This window comes from Arachis stenosperma, chromosome 1, assembly GCF_014773155.1.
Source record: "Arachis stenosperma cultivar V10309 chromosome 1, arast.V10309.gnm1.PFL2, whole genome shotgun sequence".
NCBI lineage: Eukaryota > Viridiplantae > Streptophyta > Magnoliopsida > Fabales > Fabaceae > Arachis > Arachis stenosperma.
The window spans coordinates 86,654,206-86,676,057 of record NC_080377.1 but is presented as its reverse complement, the minus strand read 5'-3'; the positions used below and the strand labels follow the sequence as shown (position 1 = coordinate 86,676,057).

Genomic DNA, 21,852 nt, shown 5'->3' with positions numbered 1-21,852 from the left:
AGAGTAGTTCGTTCCCAGTAGAGCCTGGGGAGTGGACTGACTATGCTTCATTGCATACTCTGTTGTGTGTCTCATGCTTATAGGATATCTCAATGATATGTGTTGCATGATCGTTTCTGTGTTTTTATTTTGGGAATGTTCACACTTAACTTGAGGTATTGAGACTGATCACCTTAATAACGATTGTTTGGTGTGAACAGGACTACAATGAGACCACAGAGGCGGAGTGCGCGAGAAGGAACCCCTAGTGATAATCGAGAGAGAGAACAGGAAACGTTTATGACTACCATGAACGCTGTAGCTGAGGCAGTGTGTGAGGCTGCAGTTGCAGCGGCTAGGGCTGTTGACCGTCTTGGAGTGAGAAATGGGAATGAGAATGAGCATGGGGAAGATAGTAGGAATGATGAGAACAACTTAGGGTATCTTGAAAGACCTATGACCCTTGCGACCTTTCTAAAGGTTAACCCGCCTAAGTTTAAAGGTACACTCGTTGCGACCGATGCTGACAACTGGTTTCGAGGTATCGAACGATCACTGCGAGCGCAACATGTTCCGGAAGGCCAACACGTGGAGTTCGCTACTTATATGCTGGAAGGAGAAGCGGAGCATTGGTGGCAGGGGATACAGCGACTACTGCAACAGAATGAAAATGACATTCCTTGGGATACCTTTAGGGATGAATTTTATAAGAAGTATTTCCCGAGAGCAGCACGTGATGCCAAGGAGATGGAGCTTATGCAGCTGAAACAAGGGGATATGACTATTGCTGAGTATGCCCGTAAATTCGATGACTTGTGTCGTTTCTCCAAGATTTGTCAAGGGAACCCAGCAGACTTTGAGGAATGGAAGTGTTTAAAGTTTGAAGGAGGACTCCGAGAAGAACTGATGAATTCTGTTGTTCCGCTAGAGATACGAAATTTTGCTGAACTAGTGAATAAAAGTAAACTAGTGGAAGAATGTTCAAAGAAGTTGGCAGTAGCTCGAGCAAGTCGTAGGGAGGATTTACAAAGAGACTTTGTTCAGAATTTAGCCCCTCAAGGTCGCAACTTTAAAGCCATTGGTCAATTCCAGCATTGGAATGGAAACCACCGAGCTGTCAGCCTTCTAACTTGCAATAATGGTAGTGACAATAACCGTGACATTCGACAAGGACATGAGAGTCAACCTAACCAAGCTCAGAATGGTGTAATATGCCCAACTTGTGGAAAGAACCATGGTAGTAGGCTTTGCCGGGTTAGAACAGGTTTATGTTACTATTGTAATAAGGAAGGACATCGGGCAAGAGACTGTCGGAAAAGAATGGTAGATGAGTCTGCTGGCAACACTATAAAGTTTGGATCTATCGCTTGAGGTAAGTTCTATGCTAAGAATTTGCTTAAGTCAGATGTCATTGCAACTTTTTACCTACGCCTCAAATTTTGAGGGCAAAATTTTCTTTTAGGAGGGTAGAATGTAACAACCCTAATTTTCGAGTACGTGAGATCTTTTCTAAAGATACGGAGAACTCCGGAGGATCGGTAAAAGGAGAACCTTTGATATATCATCAAGTATCTCAATCCTCATTGTCATTATGTCATCTTTAAGCTAGAACCTTTTCCGAGTCAAGCTCGATAACGCAGTCACGAAGAACATAGTTTTTGAACAGTATCGGTTAGGAGTTTTGATCCGGTTTTTCGTAAATAGTCTCAGTTTGACGAACCGGACTCGATTCATGAGAGAAGAGAGATAATAGGGTAATATCATCATTATATGAGTATTAGAAGCTTCTTGAATGATATTATAAGGTTACCTGGTCTGTTTTTGTTAAAAACAGAAAATCGGTTTAACCGGGTTTACGGTTTACTGGTGCAGCTTAGCACCAGCACTCTCTGATGACTTTAGCAATGCTAAGGCCTCATCATACATGTTTTATTCTCATAATAAATATGTTACTAGTGTCATTTATGCTAGTAGCTCAGAAAATAATTTTTAGAGATATTTTTACGAGTGTTCTGATACACCTAGTTTTAGTTGTTATACACCTGAGATATTTTAATATTATTTTAATCCACCTCCAATCCAACCAATCACAACTCACCCTACACCCCCAAAACCCCCAAGGCTGCCTCATTTGCTCATTGTGGCCGAAAATCACCAAGAGAAAAAGGAGAGAAAGTTCTTGGTTCATAAATCTTCAAAGCTTGATTTCTTCTGAACTAAAACTCAAATCAAAACTCCGATTTCACCAAAATGATCCTCTCTTCTTCCTCTACATAACCATGTGACTTATCAAGGCTGGAAATAAGGTGAGATGGCTGTTCCTTTCCCCTTTCAATTCGGTTTTCAAGAAAAACCATGCAAAACATGTGTTTTCTTGATGTTCTTCCTTAGGAATCATGCTTAACTTGACTAGAGGGCCAAGAAACGTGACTTTTCAGAAAGTCTAAGGTTAGAAATCACTTCCTAACATGCTGAGTGAGATTTGGTTAGTTGAGGATTTTTGGATTTAAAGTTGTTCTTGATGTGATTTAGGAAGAAAAAGTGCTTAAGGACCACCTGAAAGAGTAACCGGATTTGAGGCAGCAAATCAAGGTAGGGTGTCACGAAATTAATCTTGATTATTTGTGTTTGAGATGTGTGAATTTTGTATTATTTGGCTGTGCTAAAAATTGGTTGCATATATGATTGATTCTTGGTGAAAATTTGGTGAAATTTTGATGAAATTTGATGAAATTCAAGCTTTAAAGTTCATGTTCTTGGGCAGCTGGAAAAACGAAACCCTAAGCTTAAATTGAGGGTCAATTTGTGTTGAAATCATGTAGAAAAGATGGGGTTTTAGTGGCTGCTAATTTATTATGAATTATAGTAAAAATCGGTTGCTGAAAAGACTGAAAAACGGGTAAAAACAGAGAAAGAATCTGAAGAATTTATGAAGAACATGAAGAACACTTTGAGTGTGATAAAGAACAATGAAGAACAGGCCTTAGATCTTAAAAAGGGCAAGGAAGTAAAATTTTGTGTGTTTTAGGGGTTGTTTGGTAATTTCTGAAAGTTAGGGTGGTAAAAGTAGAAATATTAAAAGTTACGGGTGGTAAAAAGTGAATTTTAAAGGTTAAAAGTAAAAGTGAGTTAATTTCGAAAATTTAGTAATAAAATAATAAATAATAATAAAATATTAAATAATAATATTTAATTAAAAATAATATTTTAATAAAAATAATAAAATAATGCAAAAAAGGCAGTTTTCTGTAAAAGCTTTAGAAAGACAACTTTAAGTGCGGAATCTCATAATTACCTTCATAAAACACTTAGGGAGTGGTAATAACATGTTAGTGAGGAAAAGATAAAGAAAAGATAAAGGTTGAAGAAAAGATAAAAGTCAAATAAAAAGTCTGTAAAGTTTTAATGATAGAAAACAGACAGAGATTAGTGAACGAATTAGGGCAACTTAGATAGTACTTGAGTTGCGACTAGGGTTAGGTATTATATGAAAAGTTAAACTATTTCAGTATAGACTTAATGAACCTATACTTGGGACAGGCTAACTATTCATACTGAAATTTACATAAGCTTCAACTATATATGTTAAGCAGAGAAAACCAGAGCAGAGTAGGGAAACACAGAGAACAGAATAATCAGAGTTGAGAAAAGAGATAAAGAGAAGAAGAGTAACATATATATAAAGGAAATAGTAATTAGAGAAAAATAAAGAGATGCAGAAAACAGAGTAATTAGAGCAGAGTAAAGAGACAAAGAGAAAGTTAAGAAAGGTTTAGGAATATGTGTTAAGGATTCAAAGGGAAAGAGGAAATGAAGATTGATTTGTGGATTTGCTGAGGTTGAGAAAGGATAACGAAAAACGATAAAAGGCGGGAATACCCCACGAACTGTTAATTGTTTAACTACGGGGAACACCCATGAACTGATAATTGGTTGAATTCGGGAAGTACCCACGAACTGAATGATCATTAATCTCGGGGAAACCCATAAATTGTTATTTGTTTATAAGCGGAAAAACCCACTGACTGATAATCATTGATTACGGGAATAACCCATGAATCGTTGTATGTTTATCTCGGGTATAACCCACGAACTGAAGATCACTATGTTATTGTGTATTGATCTCGGGGAATAACCCACGAACTGAAGATCTCTGTTTTATTGTTGTGAATTGATCTCGGGGACGCCCATGAACTGAGGATCACTGTTTCCCCTTGTGCGTATATTATGGGGTTGGGCTTTGTGCCGACTGCCGGTAGTCACGAAGGAGTGGTATTCTTACCACCGACACATATGCACTAAGGACACAAAGGGAAGCCATATCTGGGACTTGTTCCTAGGTAATGTCGGGATGCAGGATGTAAACCGACACGTGAGCTCATGGCCTGCATAGGACAGACATGCATCATACTTGGTTGTGCATTTTCTCTGTTATGATTGTTGAGTAAATGTATGCTTTGTTTGTTTGTATTCTATTCTTTGTATTTGTGTTGTATTTTCTTGTATTCTTTTGTTTGTGTCCTGCTTTCTGTTGTCTCTATTTTTTAATTTATCTATCTTCTGTTTACTGCTCATCTATATTCTGTTATTCATCTGCCAAACAACATAGAATTAATGAACTTAACTAACAACCCCGACCCTACTAAGAACTCCCCAGTTCTTACCCTTTCTCTCTCCCTTCCCCCTTCAGATGGAAACAAGAGTTTCTTTCCGTAGTTCGCTGACGACCGTTTGCAAAAAGGATTCCGCTCTAAGTAGTCTTCTGAGTCTAGGGTGAATTCCGTTCTCTGTTCATATGTATATACGGTGAGGCCAGCCAACGTCTGCACCCCGCTTATCTACAAACTTTAGCCTAACTCCTTCGTACGATGTTGCTGTTATGTGGCCACTCGATGAAGTACTTGAGAGATGCTCTTTGATGTCATATGATCATGCAGAGGAGTAGTATACGACCTTCCACCTTTTGATGACGTTCCACCTGACTTGAGTTTAGAAGACCTAGAACGTATTTTCTCTCGCTTTAGTAGGTTAGAGGGACTAGGTGAGTATAGAGTCTAGGCTAGCCTGGGCGCCAGCTTAGGGACTTCTTGAACAGGTCAGGGCCTAGGATGTTGTATGTATATATATGTATATAGTTATTATTTAGCTATATCTAGGGGTGTTTTAACTAACGGTCTATGTTCTAATAAAGCTGGATCACGGAATGTTATCAACTACTTGAGATGTATTTATGTGTGGTTGTTTATATCTGTTTTATCTATTATTATTTGTGAATTGCTTATGAATGATTCTGTTTATTAATCCAAATGTTTTCAAAAAAAAAAGTACCTCACAAATTAACTACGTTTTTAACAACGAATCAGGCTCATATGATAAATAATAGATAATAATTAGGAAGACAAGTTGGTAGCGCTCAGTTTCTAGTATGATCATGACGTACAAGAAATTGGGTCGTTACAATTTGGTATCAGAGTAGTTCGTTCCCAGTAGAGCCTGGGGAGTGGACTGACTATGCTTCATTGCATACTCTGTTGTGTGTCTCATGCTTATAGGATATCTCAATGATATGTGTTGCATGATCGTTTCTGTGTTTTTATTTTGGGAATGTTCACACTTAACTTGAGGTATTGAGACTGATCACCTTAATAACGATTGTTTGGTGTGAACAGGACTACAATGAGACCACAGAGACGGAGTGCGCGAGAAGGAACCCCTAGTGATAACCGAGAGAGAGAACAGGAAATGTTTATGACTACCATGAACGATGTAGCTGAGGCAGTGTGTGAGGCTGCAGTTGCAGCGGCTAGGGCTGTTGACCGTCTTGGAGTGAGAAACGGGAATGAGAATGAGCATGGGGAAGATAGTAGGAATGATGAGAACAACTTAGGGCATCCTGAAAGACCTATGACCCTTGCGACCTTTCTAAAGGTTAACCCGCCTAAGTTTAAAGGTACACTCGTTGCGACCGATGCTGACAACTGGTTTCGAGGTATCGAACGATCACTGCGAGCGCAACATGTTCCGGAAGGCCAACACGTGGAGTTCGCTATTTATATGCTGGAAGGAGAAGCGGAGCATTGGTGGCAAGGGATACAGCGACTACTGCAACAGAATGAAAATGACATTCCTTGGGATACCTTTAGGGATGAATTTTATAAGAAGTATTTCCCGAGAGCAGCACGTGATGCCAAGGAGATGGAGCTTATGCAGCTGAAACAAGGGGATATGACTATTGCTGAGTATGCCCGTAAATTCGATGACTTGTGTCGTTTCTCCAAGATTTGTCAAGGGAACCCAGTAGACTTTGAGGAATGGAAGTGTTTAAAGTTTGAAGGAGGACTCCGAGAAGAACTGATGAATTCTGTTGTTCCGCTAGAGATACGAAATTTTGCTGAACTAGTGAATAAAAGTAAACTAGTGGAAGAATGTTCAAAGAAGTTGGCAATAGCTCGAGCAAGTCATAGGGAGGATTTACAAAGAGACTTTGTTCAGAATTTAGCCCCTCAAGGTCGCAACTTTAAAGCCATTGGTCAATTCCAGCATTGGAATGGAAACCACCGAGCTGTCAGCCTTCTAACTTGCAATAATGGTGATGCTACGATTTTAGAAAATTGCACGATCGGCAAAAATTCCTTCCGGCAAGTGCACCGGTTATCGTCAAGTAAAAACTCACAATATAGTGAGGTCGAATCCCACAAGGATTGGTTGAGTGAGCAATTCGGATTAGAAGTGTGTTCTAGTTGAGCGGAATCAAGATTTAGATGAGAATTGTAGAATGTAAAATTGGCTGGAAGCGTAAATGGCAAGAAATTGAAATTGCGGAATCTTAAATTGCATGAATTAAAGAGCGAGAAGCTAAATTGCTGAAATTAAAAAAGGGATCGGGGTGATTGCATGAATTTAATTGCAGAATGTAAATAGAAAGTGGTAGATCAGAAATGGGGAATTCATTGGGTTTCAGGAGATATTGAGATCTCCGAATCAAAACATTTTTATCCCTTCCTCAACCAATGCGTTCATTGAATTTTGCTTGGCAATCTTATATGATTGGATCCCAATCCCTTGGCTCACCAATTCTCTCTAAAAACAAACAAATTCCCAATCCCTTGGTATAAATGTTCATAAGAAGAGATGATGCTCGATCACTGATTATACCACACAGTTTCATGAACCACAATTTGGTAGGATTACATGTCACAATATCCATCCAAACCCCAATCCAATTCACTGTGAGAAAGCTTCTCTAGCATGAATCCTCCATTCCTTTCCCAAGGTTCCGAAGGATTCCAATTATGGATAGTTTCTTTCCCAAGACAACTAACCAATGGAATTAGATCGAGAAGCTTTCTAACAAAAATTCAAGAGAAAAGATTGAAGAAGAAGATAAAAACTATTATTGATTCATTGAATTACAATAGAGCTCCCTAACCCAATGAAAGGGGGTTTAGTGAGTCATAGCTCTGAATTCAATTACAAAAAGTATGAAAACTAGAAAAATGATCAAAAGTTCTCCGATTTCCAAAAATTCTCTCAAACTTAAATTCTATCCTATTTATACACTTTCTAAATTGAGCTTCTGTTGTGTTTCTTGGGCTTTGAGGCCTTTTCCTGATTTCCTTTTGCCTTGGGTTTATGATCCATAATCCTGATGAGGCTGCTGATCCAATTCTGTAATATTCATTGAGCCAACTTAGTGATAATCAAGTACTGACACATGACTCAACAAATTGAAATTCCAGACTCATCAATTCTTCAGGCCCAATCCCATAAACCATGATATTCAATTGGGTTTCATACCAGAGTGTGTTTAAGTTAATGTTTGTGCTCAAATGCTAACTTAAACTGCAATATCTTTGGCCCAGAAACCTTTTTCAATTAGTGGCGTTTAAGTTGCAGTTTAAGCTTAAACTGCAACTTAAACGTTGGACACTCCTGGAGGTGATATAAGTCGAACACGTTTAAGCTTCAGTTTAAGGTTAAACTGAAGCTTAAACGTGGAATTGGAATAAGGCAACCCTGGAGGATGGAATGTCGAACACGTTTAAGCTTCAGTTTAAGGTTAAACTGAAGCTTAAACGTGGAAATGGAATAAGGCAACCCTGGAGGGTGGAATGTCGAACACGTTTAAGCTCCAGTTTAAGCTTAAACTGGAGCTTAAACGTGGAAATGAGGAAGGCAATCCCTGGAGGAAAATTGGGTCGAACACGTTTAAGCTCCAGTTTAAGCTTAAACTGGAGCTTAAACGTGGAAATGCAAAACACAACCCTGGAGGAGAATGGTCGAACACGTTTAAGCTCCAGTTTAAGGTTAAACTGGAGCTTAAACGTGGAAATGGCTCCCTGGTGCTTTCAATTCTGGCGTTTAACTTCCAGTTTAAGGTTAAACTGGAGGTTAAACGCCACTTTCAGCCTTTCCTCAGCTTTCATGATTTTGGCGTTTAAGCTCCAGTTTAAGCTTAAACTGGAGCTTAAACTGGAGCTTAAACTCCACATGTGATATTCAAGCTTCCTTTATTGATTTTGTTGCTTCCTTGCCTAGCCTCTTCTTCCCTGAAATCATCCAAACAACTGCATCAAAGTCTTGCAAAATTTCATGAGAAATCTTTCATTCATAGCATTCAAGTAATATAACTAAAAACTCATGAAATTTGCATCAAAATCATACTGTTTGGATGGTTTATTGCTTTGTTATTCATTTAACCATTCTTGGTTACTTTAAGCTCAAGAAAATGCATAAAACAACTAAAACTAACAGAAAAATGCTAGTGAAACTAGCCTAAGATGCCTTGGCATCACAACACCAAACTTAATACTTGCTTGTCCCTAAGCAAGTCCTGAGTTATTTGAGAAGAAAGTATGAAATAGAAAGCAATTACATTGGCTATATTAGCAAGCATTTGAAGTTCATTAGAAGGGTTTTATGCAGAAAGTTGCAGCATCACTTTTTCATTCTTATCAGGTAAGATTATCACTTTTTCATTGCATCCACCAAACACTGCTATGGCCTCTTGTTATTCTTATGTCCTTGGCACTTTTCCCTTCTTTGTTTTTCTATTTCTTAGAGCTCCTTTGCTCCTTGTTTGCTCAGTGTCATGTGTTGCACAAGCCTTTGGCATTTTCTTTTTCTTATCAGTGCACTACACATATCAACTACAGGCATTTTAGTTCACGTTTCTTCTTGAGACATTGGTGCCCAGCACCTCTTTGTGTGACTAAATGCTTTGTATCTAGGTTGCTCTTGATAATGGACTTTTGGTTGATAATCCCGAGTTAGTTAACCCAAGTTACCAAGTGTTGAAACACTCCTCAGAACCTATTCATCCAAGCATATCCGTAATACATAAACATCACAGGCATTTGTCTCAGAAGTTCAAACCATTGGTGCCTAGCTTATTTTCTCAATTTTTTTGCTTTTTGGTTGCCCTTTTTCAGTGGCTTTTTCTTCTTCTTTTTCTTTCTTTTTCATGGCCAAAGACATTTATTCATCAAGATCCATAGACAGTATTCAAACTTCTACACAAAAATGATAATTCTACACTCAATTTCCAGTGATCTGACTAAACAATCAAGCATGCATACCACCACTTAATTCTACTTGATTTGTCACTAATTGAGCCAAGTTACTTTTGTTCAAACTTTTCTTTTATTTTTTTTTTGAAACAAAACAAGCATGGCAAGCATTTGTTTAAGAAGGTGAAGTTATATCCAAACATCTAGGCATTCACTTTATTCAAAGCAGTAAACCAACACTCATACTAAAAACTTCACATTCCAGAAAGATTCAACAATTACAGTTTAGACCAGAACAAGCATGCTTTTGTTTGCCTTTTAAAGAATGGTCAAGGAACAACACCACTTTGTGAAATTTCTTGTTTTCTCTTTGTTGCCAGGAAACAATTTGATTTCTCCTTCTTCTCCTAGTTGTTGCTTCATGTTCTTTCTAAGATCCTTATTTCCTTTCCTGCAAAGAGTGATGAAGTTGCTTGCTTCTCAAGCACTTGAATGGTTAGCTCAACTATGTATGGGCAAGTGTCTGAGTCTTAAGTTGGTGTGTGAACACCAAACTTAGTCTCCTACTTACTCCTCTGCTCTTTGAATCCTTGAATTCTCCTTGGAATGAAGTTGCTGCTAAGAATTTTTAAGCATTTCTGTGATTGCTTAGAATGGTTGTTCCTTTCATATAATTCAAAGGTTGTTGTGTTCAGTTGATTTGTATGGTGAAACACCAAACTTAAAGTCACACATTCCCCTTTGAATTATTGATCCACGAATTCATTGTTTGGTGTGAAACACCAAACTTAATTCTTTGCAATGCACAGAAACTACTTCACCTTTTTATTGAAACAAATAAAAGAAACAGCAAGGGAGTATTACCTCAGGTTGGGTTGCCTCCCAACAAGCGCTTCTTTAACGTCATTAGCTTGACGGTCAGCTTCCTCAGTTGAGGTGATATTTAACCTTGTCCTTCTCCTCTACATCTCCCAAGTAATGTTTGAGTCTTTGACCATTCACAGTGAAGGTTCGTTGTGACTTTTCTTCCATGATTTCTACTTGTCCATATTGGGAGACCTTGGTGACAAGGAATGGTCCAGACCACCTTGATTTTAGCTTCCCTGGAAATAGCTTCAGCCTAGAATTGTAGAGCAATACTTTTTGTCCCTCTTCAAATTTCCTTGGGGCTATGTTGCTGTCATGCTTCTTCTTTGCTCTTTCTTTGTAAATTTTGGCATTCTCATAAGCTTCAGCTCTGAATTCTTCCAACTCTTGAATTTGCAACATCCTTCTTTCTCCAGCAGCTTTGCTGTCCAAGTTCAAGAGTTTCAAGGCCCAGAATGCCTTGTGCTCTAACTCCAGTGGCAAATGGCAAGCTTTTCCATATACTAGTTGGTAAGGAGACATTCCAATTGGTGTTTTGAAAGCTGTCCTATATGCCCAAAGAGCATCATCTAGCTTAATCGACCAGTCCTTCCTTGAAGTTCCCACAGTCTTTTCCAGGATTCTTTTGAGTTCCCTATTAGATATTTCGGCTTGCCCACTTGTCTGTGGATGGTATGGTGTGGCTACCTTGTGTTTGAATCCATATTTTAGAAGCAATGCCTCTAATGGTTTGTTACAGAAGTGGCTTCCTCCATCACTGATGATTGCTCTTGGAACCCCAAAACGGCAAAAAATGTGTTTTCTGAGGAAGTTCATGACTACCTTATTATCATTGGTTGGAGTTGCTATTGCTTCAACCCATTTGGAGACATAGTCTACTGCCACAAGAATATAATTATTTGAGTATGAGGTGGGAAAGGGTCCCATGAAATCTATCCCCCATACATCAAACAATTCAAGTTCCAGAATGAATTGTTGTGGCATTTCATTTCTTCTTGGCAGGTTCCCCGCTTTCTAGCATTCATGGCAGTGTTTCACTAGTTCCTTTGCATCTTTGAAGATAGTGGGCCAATAAAAACCACACTGCAACACCTTAGCTGCTGTTCTTTCTCCTGCAAAATGTCCTCCATAAGTGGAGCCATGGCAGTCCCATAAGACTTTCCTTCCTTCTTCCTCTGATATGCATCTTCTGAGTATGCCATCCGAACATTTTTTGAACAAGTATGGTTCGTCCCAGATGAAGTATTTGGCATCATTTACCAATTTCTTCCTTTGATGCTTGTTAAATTCCAACGGCAAACTCCCAGTGGCTTTGAAGTTTGCTATGTCTGCAAACCAGGGTGCTTTGTGAATTACCATGAGTTGATCATCAGGAAAGCACTCATTTATATGTGTGCTTTGTGTGCTTCCTTCTTCACATGGTATCCTTGATAAATGGTCTGCCACCTTGTTCTCTACACCCTTCTTGTCTTTGATTTCAATGTCAAATTCCTGCAACAAAAGAACCCATCTAATAAGTCTTGGTTTGGATTCTTGTTTAGCAAGTAAGTATTTTAAAGCTGAATGATCAGTGAAGACAATGACTTTAGATCCAATGAGATAGGATCTAAATTTGTCAAATGCAAAGACTATTGCCAAGAGTTCTTTTTCAGTGGTTGTGTAATTCCTTTGGTTATCATTCAAGACTTTACTGGCATAATAAATCACATGTACCAAATTGTCTTTCCTTTGTCCTAACACTGCCCCAATAGCAAGGTTTGATGCATCACACATCAGTTCAAAAGGTAAGTTCCAATCAGGTGGGGCAATGATAGGTGCAGAGGAAAGTTTTTGCTTCAAAAGTTCATAGGCTACCATGCAATTTTTATCAAATACAAAGGGTGTATCAGAGACAAGCAAATTACTCAAAGGTTTGGCTATTTTAGAAAAGTCTCTAATAAACCTTCTGTAAAAGCCAGCGTGTCCCAAAAAACTCCTAACTGCCTTGACATTACTTGGTGGAGGTAGTTTTTCAATGAGTTCCACCTTAGCTCTGTCCACCTCAATGCCTCTATTAGAGATTTTGTGGCCAAGGACTATTCCTTCTGTGACCATGAAATGACACTTTTCCCAGTTTAATACTAGGTTGGTCTCTTGGCATCTCTTAAGCACCAAGGCAAGGTGGTGTAGGCAGCTAGGAAAAGAATCTCCAAACACAGAAAAATCATCCATGAAAACCTCAATAAATTTTTCAATCATGTCCGAAAAGATGGACAGCATGCATCTTTGGAAAGTGGCAGGTGCATTGCACAATCCAAAGGGCATGCGTCTATAAGCAAAAACTCCATATGGACAAACAAATGATGTTTTCTCTTGATCTCTTGGATCAACTACTATCTGATTATAGCCTGAGTATCCATCCAGAAAGCAATAGTAAGCATGTCCTGCAAGCCTTTCAAGCATCTGATCCATGAATGGGAGTGGGAAATGATCTTTTCTGGTGGCTTCATTGAGCTTCCTGTAGTCTATGCACATCCTCCACCCAGTGACAGTTCTTGTGGGTATGAGTTCGTTCCTCTCATTTGGCACCACAGTTATGCCACCTTTCTTGGGAACTACATGGATGGGACTAACCCATGGGCTATCAGAAATGGGGTAGATTACCCCTGCCTGCCATAACTTCATGACCTCCTTTTGTACCACTTCTTTCATGACGGGATTCAATCTTCTCTGAGCTTGAATGGAGGGTCTAGCATCTTCTTCTAACAAGATTTTATGCATGCATATGGATGAACTTATCCCCTTCAAATCAGCTAGGGTCTATCCAATGGCATCTTGATGAGTTTGTAGCACCTTGATCAATTCTTCTTCCTGTTCTTGGCTCAGGGCAGAGCTAATGATAACAGGATGGCTCTCATCACTACCCAAGTATGCATACTTGAGATTAGGGGGCAATGCTTTGAGCTCAGGTTTTGGTGCTTCCTTCTCTTCTTTCACTCTCTCTGGCATGCTTGGCATGGTTGTTTCAGCAGCCTTGATGTCACTAACTTCAATATCCTTGGTGAACTCCTCCTCTGCCACTTCCTTTGTTGTTTCCTCAAAGGTTTCTTGTACTGCAATGTCCACTACATCCACCCTCATGCATTCCTTTAGTGATTTTGATGGATAGCTCATTGCCTTGAATACGTTAAACACCAATTGCTCATCATGTAGTCTAAGAGTGAGTTCACCCTTTTGGACATCTATGATGGCTCCAGCAGTAGCTAAGAAGGGTCTTCCCAGGATTATCGAAGCTTTGGCTTCTTCCTCCATATCTAACACCACAAAATCAGCAGGAAATATAAAATCTCCCACTTTCACCAACAAATCCTCAACTATCCCATGAGGGAATTTAAAAGTTCGATCTACCAATTGGAGAGCCATTCTTGTTGGTTTGGCTTCCTCAATCTTCATTCTTCTCATCATTGTTAGAGACATCAAATTGATACTGGCCCCTAAGTCACACAAGGCCTTCTCCACCATGACTTCTCCTATGATGCAGGGGATTTGGAAACTGCCTGGATCCTTCAATTTCTGAGGCAATTTGTGTTGAATGATGGCACTGCATTCTTCAGTCAACAACACAGTTTCCTCATTTCTCCAGCTTCTCTTCTTGGTCATTAATTCCTTTAAGAATTTTGCATAGAGTGGCATTTGCTCTATTGCCTCAGTAAACGGAATGTTGATTTGAAGCTTCTTGAAAATCTCCAAAAATCTGGAGAATTGGCCATCCTTTTCACTTTTCATCAAACGTTGAGGATATGGTGCTTTGGGTGTATAAGGCTTCAGGACCTCTTTTTCGTTTTCTTTTGTTGCAGACGGTGTAAAAGATTGTCCCTGTTCCTTGTCTCTCACATTTTCCTTTGCTTCATCCTCTGTGGTTTCCTTTGAGATCTCCTTTAGCTTCTTTCCACTTCTGAGGGTTATGGCCTTACATTCTTCCCTTGCAATAGCCTTGGCGGCATGAGAAACGCTTGGCCCAGGGGTTTGCTTAGACAAATACCCAATTTGATTTTCTAACTTCTGGATGGCAGCTCCTTGGTTTTGCAAGTTAGAATTTACTTCTTCCTTAAAGGCTTTCAATTCGGTTATGTCTTGACCCATGGTTGCAAGCATTCTTTCTATCCTGTTTAATTGATCTTGAAATTGTTGGTTCGGATTAGGTTGGGCAGGTTGATTATTTTGGCCATGATATGGTGGTTGGGAGTAGGTGTTTTGTGTGGCTTGGTATGATTTTTGGTTGGAGTTTTGGTATGTGGAATTATTATGTTGGTTGGAGTTGTAAGGTTTGTGATTTTGTGGTTGGGTTTGCTGGTTTCCCCACCCAAAGTTTGGGTGGTTTTTCCAGCCTGGGTTGTAAGTGTTGGAATGTGGATCATATGGTTGCCTTTGTCGATTTCCCACATAGTTGGCCTCTTCCCAATCACCTCCTTCAGTGCTTACCTCCTCTTGATCTTGTGTGTGTATCGCAGCCACTTGATTTGTTCCTAATTTCCTGGTGAGCTCTGCTAGTTGCTTGGCAAACACCTTGTTTTGGGCTAGAATTGTATCAACATGGTTCAGCTCCATGACTCCCTTAGTGTTGTGTCTCTCTGAAGCATAGTAGTACTCATTCTCAGCCACTGTCTCAATCACTTCAATGGCTTCTTCCACAGTCTTTTTCCTGTTCAATGAACCTCCTGATGTATGGTCTACAGCCTTCCTTGATTCATAAGAAAGTCCATCATAGAAAATATGCAATTGCACCCAGTCATGAAACATGTCTGGTGGGCATTTCCTTGTCAACTCCTTGAACCTCTCCCATGCCTCGTAGAGAGTTTCACCATCTTGTTGTCTAAAAGTCTGAACCTCAGATCAAAGCCTATTGACCTTTTGTGGAGGGTAAAAACGTGCCAGAAACTTGCTTTCCACCTCATCCCAGGTTGTTAGGCTTCCCCTTGGGAATGATTCCAGCCACTTAGCTGCCTTGTCCCTAAGTGAAAATGGGAACAAGAGCAGTTTATAGGCATCTTCCTGGACTCCATTGGACTTCACAGTGTCGCAAATTCTCAGGAATTTTGTGAGATGTTGGTTTGGATCTTCATTAGCACTCCCACCAAATGAACAATGATCCTCCACCAGTGATATTAGCTGTGGTTTGAGTTCAAAATTGTTGGCCTGAATGGGTGGTTTCTGAATGCTGCTACCACAATTCCCAGAGGTTGGGTTTATGTATGAACCAAGAACCCTCCTCTCGGGAATGGCATTGTTTCCATCAGCTCTCTCATGGTTGTGAACTTCTCTATCCATGTTGAGATCTAGAGCTTCCTCAAAATTGTCCTCAGATTCTCCTTCAGATTCTTCTTCTCCCAGTACTCTCTTCCCTCTTGCTTCCCTTCTAAGTTTATGAAGGGTCCTCTCTGGTTCAGTATATGGATGAGTTGATGTCTCTCTTCTCCTACCTGTCATACAAGAACACAGCACAGGCAACAAACAAGTGAAGTACTCTTGGTTAATGGAAGAGTATGGTTAGAGCAATTGAGGAATTAATTCAAATAGTTAGTGAGTCAGTGAGTTAGTTGCTTGAATTTAAAGGCATAAAGAAAGAAAGCAAGTAACAGAGTGCAGAAATTAAAAATTCAACAAGTAACTTGAACTGAATTAACAAAACAAGAAAAATGCTCAATCTAGTTAACTTCCAATTTGAGAATTGTCAATCGAAAACCAATCCCCGGCAACGGCGCCATAAACTTGATGCTACGATTTTAGGAAATTGCACGATCGGCAAAAATTCCTTCCGGCAAGTGCACCGGTTATCGTCAAGTAAAAACTCACAATAGAGTGAGGTCGAATCCCACAAGGATTGGTTGAGTGAGCAATTCGGATTAGAAGTGTGTTCTAGTTGAGCGGAATCAAGATTTAGATGAGAATTGCGGAATGTAAAATTGGCTGGAAGCGTAAATGGCAAGAAATTGAAATTGCGGAATCTTAAATTGCATGAATTAAAGAGCGAGAAGCTAAATTGCTGAAATTAAAAAAGGGATCGGGGTGATTACATGAGTTTAATTGCAGAATGTAAATAGAAAGTGGTAGATCAGAAATGGGGAATTCATTGGGTTTCAGGAGATATTGAGATCTCCGAATCAAAACATTTTTATCCCTTCCTCAACCAATGCGTTTATTGAATTTTGCTTGGCAATCTTATATGATTGGATCCCAATCCCTTGGCTCACCAATTCTCTCTAAAAATAAACAAATTCCCAATCCCTTGGTTTAAATGTTCATAAGAAGAGATGATGCTCGATCACTGATTATACCACACAGTTTCATGAACCACAATTTGGTAGGATTACATGTCACAATATCCATCCAAACCCCAATCCAATTCACTGTGAGAAAGCTTCTCTAGCATGAATCCTCCATTCCTTTCCCAAGGTTCTGAAGGATTCCAATTATGGATAGTTTCTTTCCCAAGACAACTAACCAATGGAATTAGATCGAGAAGCTTTCTAACAAAAATTCAAGAGAAAAGATTGAAGAAGAAGATAAAAACTATTATTGATTCATTGAATTACAATAGAGCTCCCTAACCCAATGAAAGGGGGTTTAGTGAGTCATAGCTCTGAATTCAATTACAAAAAGTATGAAAACTAGAAAAATGATCAAAAGTTCTCCGATTTCCAAAAATTCTCTCAAACTTAAATTCTATCCTATTTATACACTTTCTAAATTGAGCTTCTGTTGTGTTTCTTGGGCTTTGAGGCCTTTTCCTGATTTCCTTTTGCCTTGGGTTTATGATCCATAATCCTGATGAGGCTGCTGATCCAATTCTATAACATTCATTGAGCCAACTTAGTGATAATCAAGTACTGACACATGACTCAACAAATTGAAATTCCAGACTCATCAATTCTTCAGGCCCAATCCCATAAACCATGATATTCAATTGGGTTTCATACCAGAGTGTGTTTAAGTTAATGTTTGTGCTGAAATGCTAACTTAAACTGCAATATCTTTGGCCCAGAAACCTTTTTCAATTAGTGGCGTTTAAGTTGCAGTTTAAGCTTAAACTGCAACTTAAACGTTGGACACTCCTGGAGTGATATAAGTCGAACACGTTTAAGCTTCAGTTTAAGGTTAAACTGAAGCTTAAACGTGGAATTGGAATAAGGCAACCCTGGAGGGTGGAATGTCGAACACGTTTAAGCTTCAGTTTAAGGTTAAACTGAAGCTTAAACGTGGAAATGGAATAAGGCAACCCTGGAGGGTGGAATGTCGAACACGTTTAAGCTCCAGTTTAAGCTTAAACTGGAGCTTAAACATGGAAATGAGGAAGGCAATCCCTGGAGGAAAATTGGGTCGAACACGTTTAAGCTCCAGTTTAAGCTTAAACTGGAGCTTAAACGTGGAAATGCAAAACGCAACCCTGTAGGAGAATGGTCGAACACGTTTAAGCTCCAGTTTAAGGTTAAACTGGAGCTTAAACGTGGAAATGGCTCCCTGGTGCTTTCAATTCTGGCGTTTACCTTCCAGTTTAAGGTTAAACTGGAGGTTAAACGCCACTTTCAGCCTTTCCTCAGCTTTCATGATTTTGGCGTTTAAGCTCCAGTTTAAGCTTAAACTGGAGCTTAAACTGGAGCTTAAACTCCACATGTGATATTCAAGCTTCCTTTATTGATTTTGTTGCTTCCTTGCCTAGCCTCTTCTTCCCTGAAATCATCCAAACAACTGCATCAAATTCTTGCAAAATTTCATGAGAAATCTTTCATTCATAGCATTCAAGTAATATAACTAAAAACTCATGAAATTTGCATCAAAATCATACTGTTTGGATGGTTTATTGCTTTGTTATTCATTGAACCATTCCTGGTTACTTTAAGCTCAAGAAAATGCATAAAACAACTAAAACTAACAGAAAAATGCTAGTGAAACTAGCCTAAGATGCCTTGGCATCATAGTGACAATAACCGTGACATTCGACAAGGACATGAGAGTCAACCTCACCAAGCTCAGAATGGTGTAATATGCCCAACTTGTGGAAAGAACCATGGTAGTAGGCTTTGCCGGGTTAGAACAGGTTTATGTTACTATTGTAATAAGGAAGGACATCGGGCAAGAGTCTGTCGGAAAAGAATGGTAGATGAGTCTGCTGGCAACACTATAAAGTTTGGATCTATCGCTTGAGGTAAGTTCTATGCTAAGAATTTGCTTAAGTCAGATATCATTGCAACTTTTTACCTACGCCTCAAATTTTGAGGGCAAAATTTTCTTTTAGGAGGGTAGAATGTAACAACCCTAATTTTCGAGTACGTGAGATCTTTTCTAAAGATACGGAGAACTCCGGAGGATCGGTAAAAGGAGAACCTTTGATATATCATCAAGTATCTCAATCCTCATTGTCATTATGTCATCTTTAAGCTAGAACCTTTTCCGAGTCAAGCTCGATAACGCAGTCACGAAGAACATAGTTTTTGAACCGTATCGGTTAGGAGTTTTGATCCGGTTTTTCGTAAATAGTCTCAGTTTGACGAACCGGACTCGATTCATGAGAGAAGAGAGATAATAGGGTAATATCATCATTATATGAGTATTAGAAGCTTCTTGAATGATATTATAGGGTTACCTGGTCTGTTTTTGTTAAAAACAGAAAATCGGTTTAACCGGGTTTACGGTTTACTGGTGCAGCTTAGCACTAGCACTCTCTGATGACTTTAGCAATGCTAAGGCCTCATCATACATGTTTTATTCTCATAATAAATATGTTACTAGTGTCATTTATGCTAGTAGCTCAGAAAATAACTTTTAGAGATATTTTTACGAGTGTTCCGATACACCTAGTTTTAGTTGTTATACACCTGAGATATTTTAATATTATTTTAATCCACCTCCAAGCCAACCAATCACAACTCACCCTACACCCCCAAAACCCCCAAGGCTGCCTCATTTGCTCATTGTGGCCGAAAATCACCAAGTGAAAAAGGAGAGAAAGTTCTTGGTTCATAAATCTTCAAAGCTTGATTTCTTCTGAACTAAAACTCAAATCAAAACTCCGATTTCACCAAAATAATCCTCTCTTCTTCCTCTACATAACCATGTGACTTATCAAGGCTGGAAATAAGGTGAGATGGCTGTTCCTTTCCCCTTTCAATTCGGTTTTCAAGGAAAACCATGCAAAACATGTGTTTTCTTGATGTTCTTCCTTAGGAATCATGCTTAACTTGACTTGAGGTCCAAGAAACGTGACTTTTCAGAAAGTCTAAGGTTAGAAATCACTTCCTAACATGCTGAGTGAGATTTGGTTAGTTGAGGATTTTTGGATTTAAAGGTGTTCTTGATGTGATTTAGGAAGAAAAAGTGCTTAAGGACCACCTGAAAGAGTAACCGGATTTGAGGCAGCAAATCAAGGTAGGGTGTCACGAAATTAATCTTGATTATTTGTGTTTGAGATGTGTGAATGTTGTATTATTTGGCTGTGCTAAAAATTGGTTGCATATATGATTGATTCTTGGTGAAAATTTGGTGAAATTTTGATGAAATTTGATGAAATTCAAGCTTTAAAGTTCATGTTCTTGGGCAGCTGGAAAAACGAAACCCTAAGCTTAAATTGAGGGTCAATTTGTGTTGAAATCATATAGAAAAGATGGGGTTTTAGTGGCTGCTAATTTATTATGAATTATAGTAAAAATCGGTTGCTGAAAAGACTGAAAAACGTGTAAAAACAGAGAAAGAATCTGAAGAATTTATGAAGAACATGAAGAACACTTTGAGTGTGATGAAGAACAATGAAGAACAGGCCTTAGATCTTAAAAAGGGCAAGGAAGTAAAATTTTTGGTGTTTTAGGGGTTGTTTGGTAATTTCTGAAAGTTAGGGTGGTAAAAGTAGAAATATTAAAAGTTACGGGTGGTAAAAAGTAAATTTTAAAGGTTAAAAGTAAAAGTGAGTTAATTTTCGAAAATTTAATAATAAAATAATAAATAATAATATTTAATTAAAAATAATATTTTAATAAAAATAATAAAATAATGCAAAAAAGGCAGTTTTCTGTAAAAGCTTTAGAAAGACAACTTTAAGTGCAGAATCTCATAATTACCTTCATAAAACACTTAGGGAGTGGTAATAACATGTTAGTGAGGAAAAGATAAAGAAAAGATAAAGGTTGAAGAAAAGATAAAAGTCAAAGAAAAAGTCTGTAAAGTTTTAATGATAGAAAACAGACAGAGATTAGTGAACGAATTAGGGCAACTTAGATAGTACTTGAGTTGCGACTAGGGTTAGGTATTATATGAAAAGTTAAACTATTTCAGTATAGACTTAATGAACCTATACTTGGGACAGGCTAACTATTCATACCGAAATTTACATAAGCTTCAACTATATATGTTAAGCAGAGAAAACCAGAGCAGAGTAGGGAAACACAGAGAACAGAATAATCAGAGTTGAGGAAAGAGATAAAGAGAAGAAGAGTAACATATATATAAAGGAAATAGTAATCAGAGAAAAATAAAGAGATACAGAAAACAGAGTAATTAGAGCAGAGTAAAGAGATAAAGAGAAAGTTAAGAAAGGTTTAGGAATATGTGTTAAGGATTCAAAGGGAAAGAGGAAATGAAGATTGATTTGTGGATTTGTTGAGGTTGAGAAAGGATGACGAAAAACGATAAAAGGCGGGAATACCCCACGAACTGTTAATTGTTTAACTACGGGGAACACCCATGAACTGATAATTGGTTGAATTCGGGAAGTACCCACGAACTGAATGATCATTAATCTCGGGAAACCCATAATTGTTATTTGTTTATAAGCGGGAAAAACCCACTGACTGATAATCATTGATTACGGGAATAACCCATGAATCGTTGTATGTTGATCTCGGGTATAACCCACGAACTGAAGATCACTATGTTATTGTGTATTGATCTCGGGGAATAACCCACGAACTGAAGATCTCTGTTTTATTGTTGTGAATTGATCTCGGGGACGCCCACGAACTGAGGATCACTGTTTCCCCTTGTGCGTATATTATGGGGTCGGGCTTTGCGCCGACTGCCGGTAGTCACGAAGGAGTGGTATTCTTACCACCGACACATATGCACTAAGGACACAAAGGGAAGCCATATCTGGGACTTGTTCCTAGGTAATGTCGGGATGCAGGATGTAAACCGACACGTGAGCTCATGGCCTGCATAGGACAGACATGCATCATACTTGGTTGTGCATTTCCTCTGTTATGATTGTTGAGTAAATGTATGCTTTGTTTGTTTGTATTCTATTCTTTGTATTTGTGTTGTATTTTCTTGTATTCTTTTGTTTGTGTCCTGCTTTCTGTTGTCTCTATTTTTTTAATTTATCTATCTTCTGTTTACTGCTCATCTATATTCTGTTATTCATCTGCCAAACAACATAGAATTAACGAACTTAACTAACAACCCCCACCCTACTAAGAACTCCCCAGTTCTTACCCCTTCTCTCTCCCTTCCCCCTTCAGATGGAAACAAGAGT

The 21,852-nt window shown here is 38.7% G+C and overlaps 1 protein-coding gene and 1 non-coding gene across 2 annotated transcripts; both read left to right on the top strand.

The window, feature by feature from the left end:
* Positions 1 to 207: 207 nt before the first annotated feature.
* LOC130981822 (uncharacterized) lies at positions 208 to 1,350 on the top strand. The gene has a single exon (XM_057905549.1). The coding sequence runs from the start codon at positions 208 to 210 to the stop codon at positions 1,348 to 1,350; it is 1,143 nt and encodes a 380-aa protein (XP_057761532.1).
* Positions 1,351 to 15,132: 13,782 nt separating this feature from the next.
* On the top strand, positions 15,133 to 15,236 carry LOC130949250 (small nucleolar RNA R71). Its single transcript, XR_009073354.1, has one exon. It is a non-coding gene; the product is annotated as a small nucleolar RNA R71 (small nucleolar RNA).
* The last annotated feature ends 6,616 nt before the right edge of the window (positions 15,237 to 21,852 follow it).

Excerpts from the sequence above, each read along its gene's own strand:
- LOC130981822 (XM_057905549.1), top strand. The coding sequence starts at position 208 with ATGAGACCACAGAGGCGGAGTGCGCGAGAAGGAACCCCTAGTGATAAT.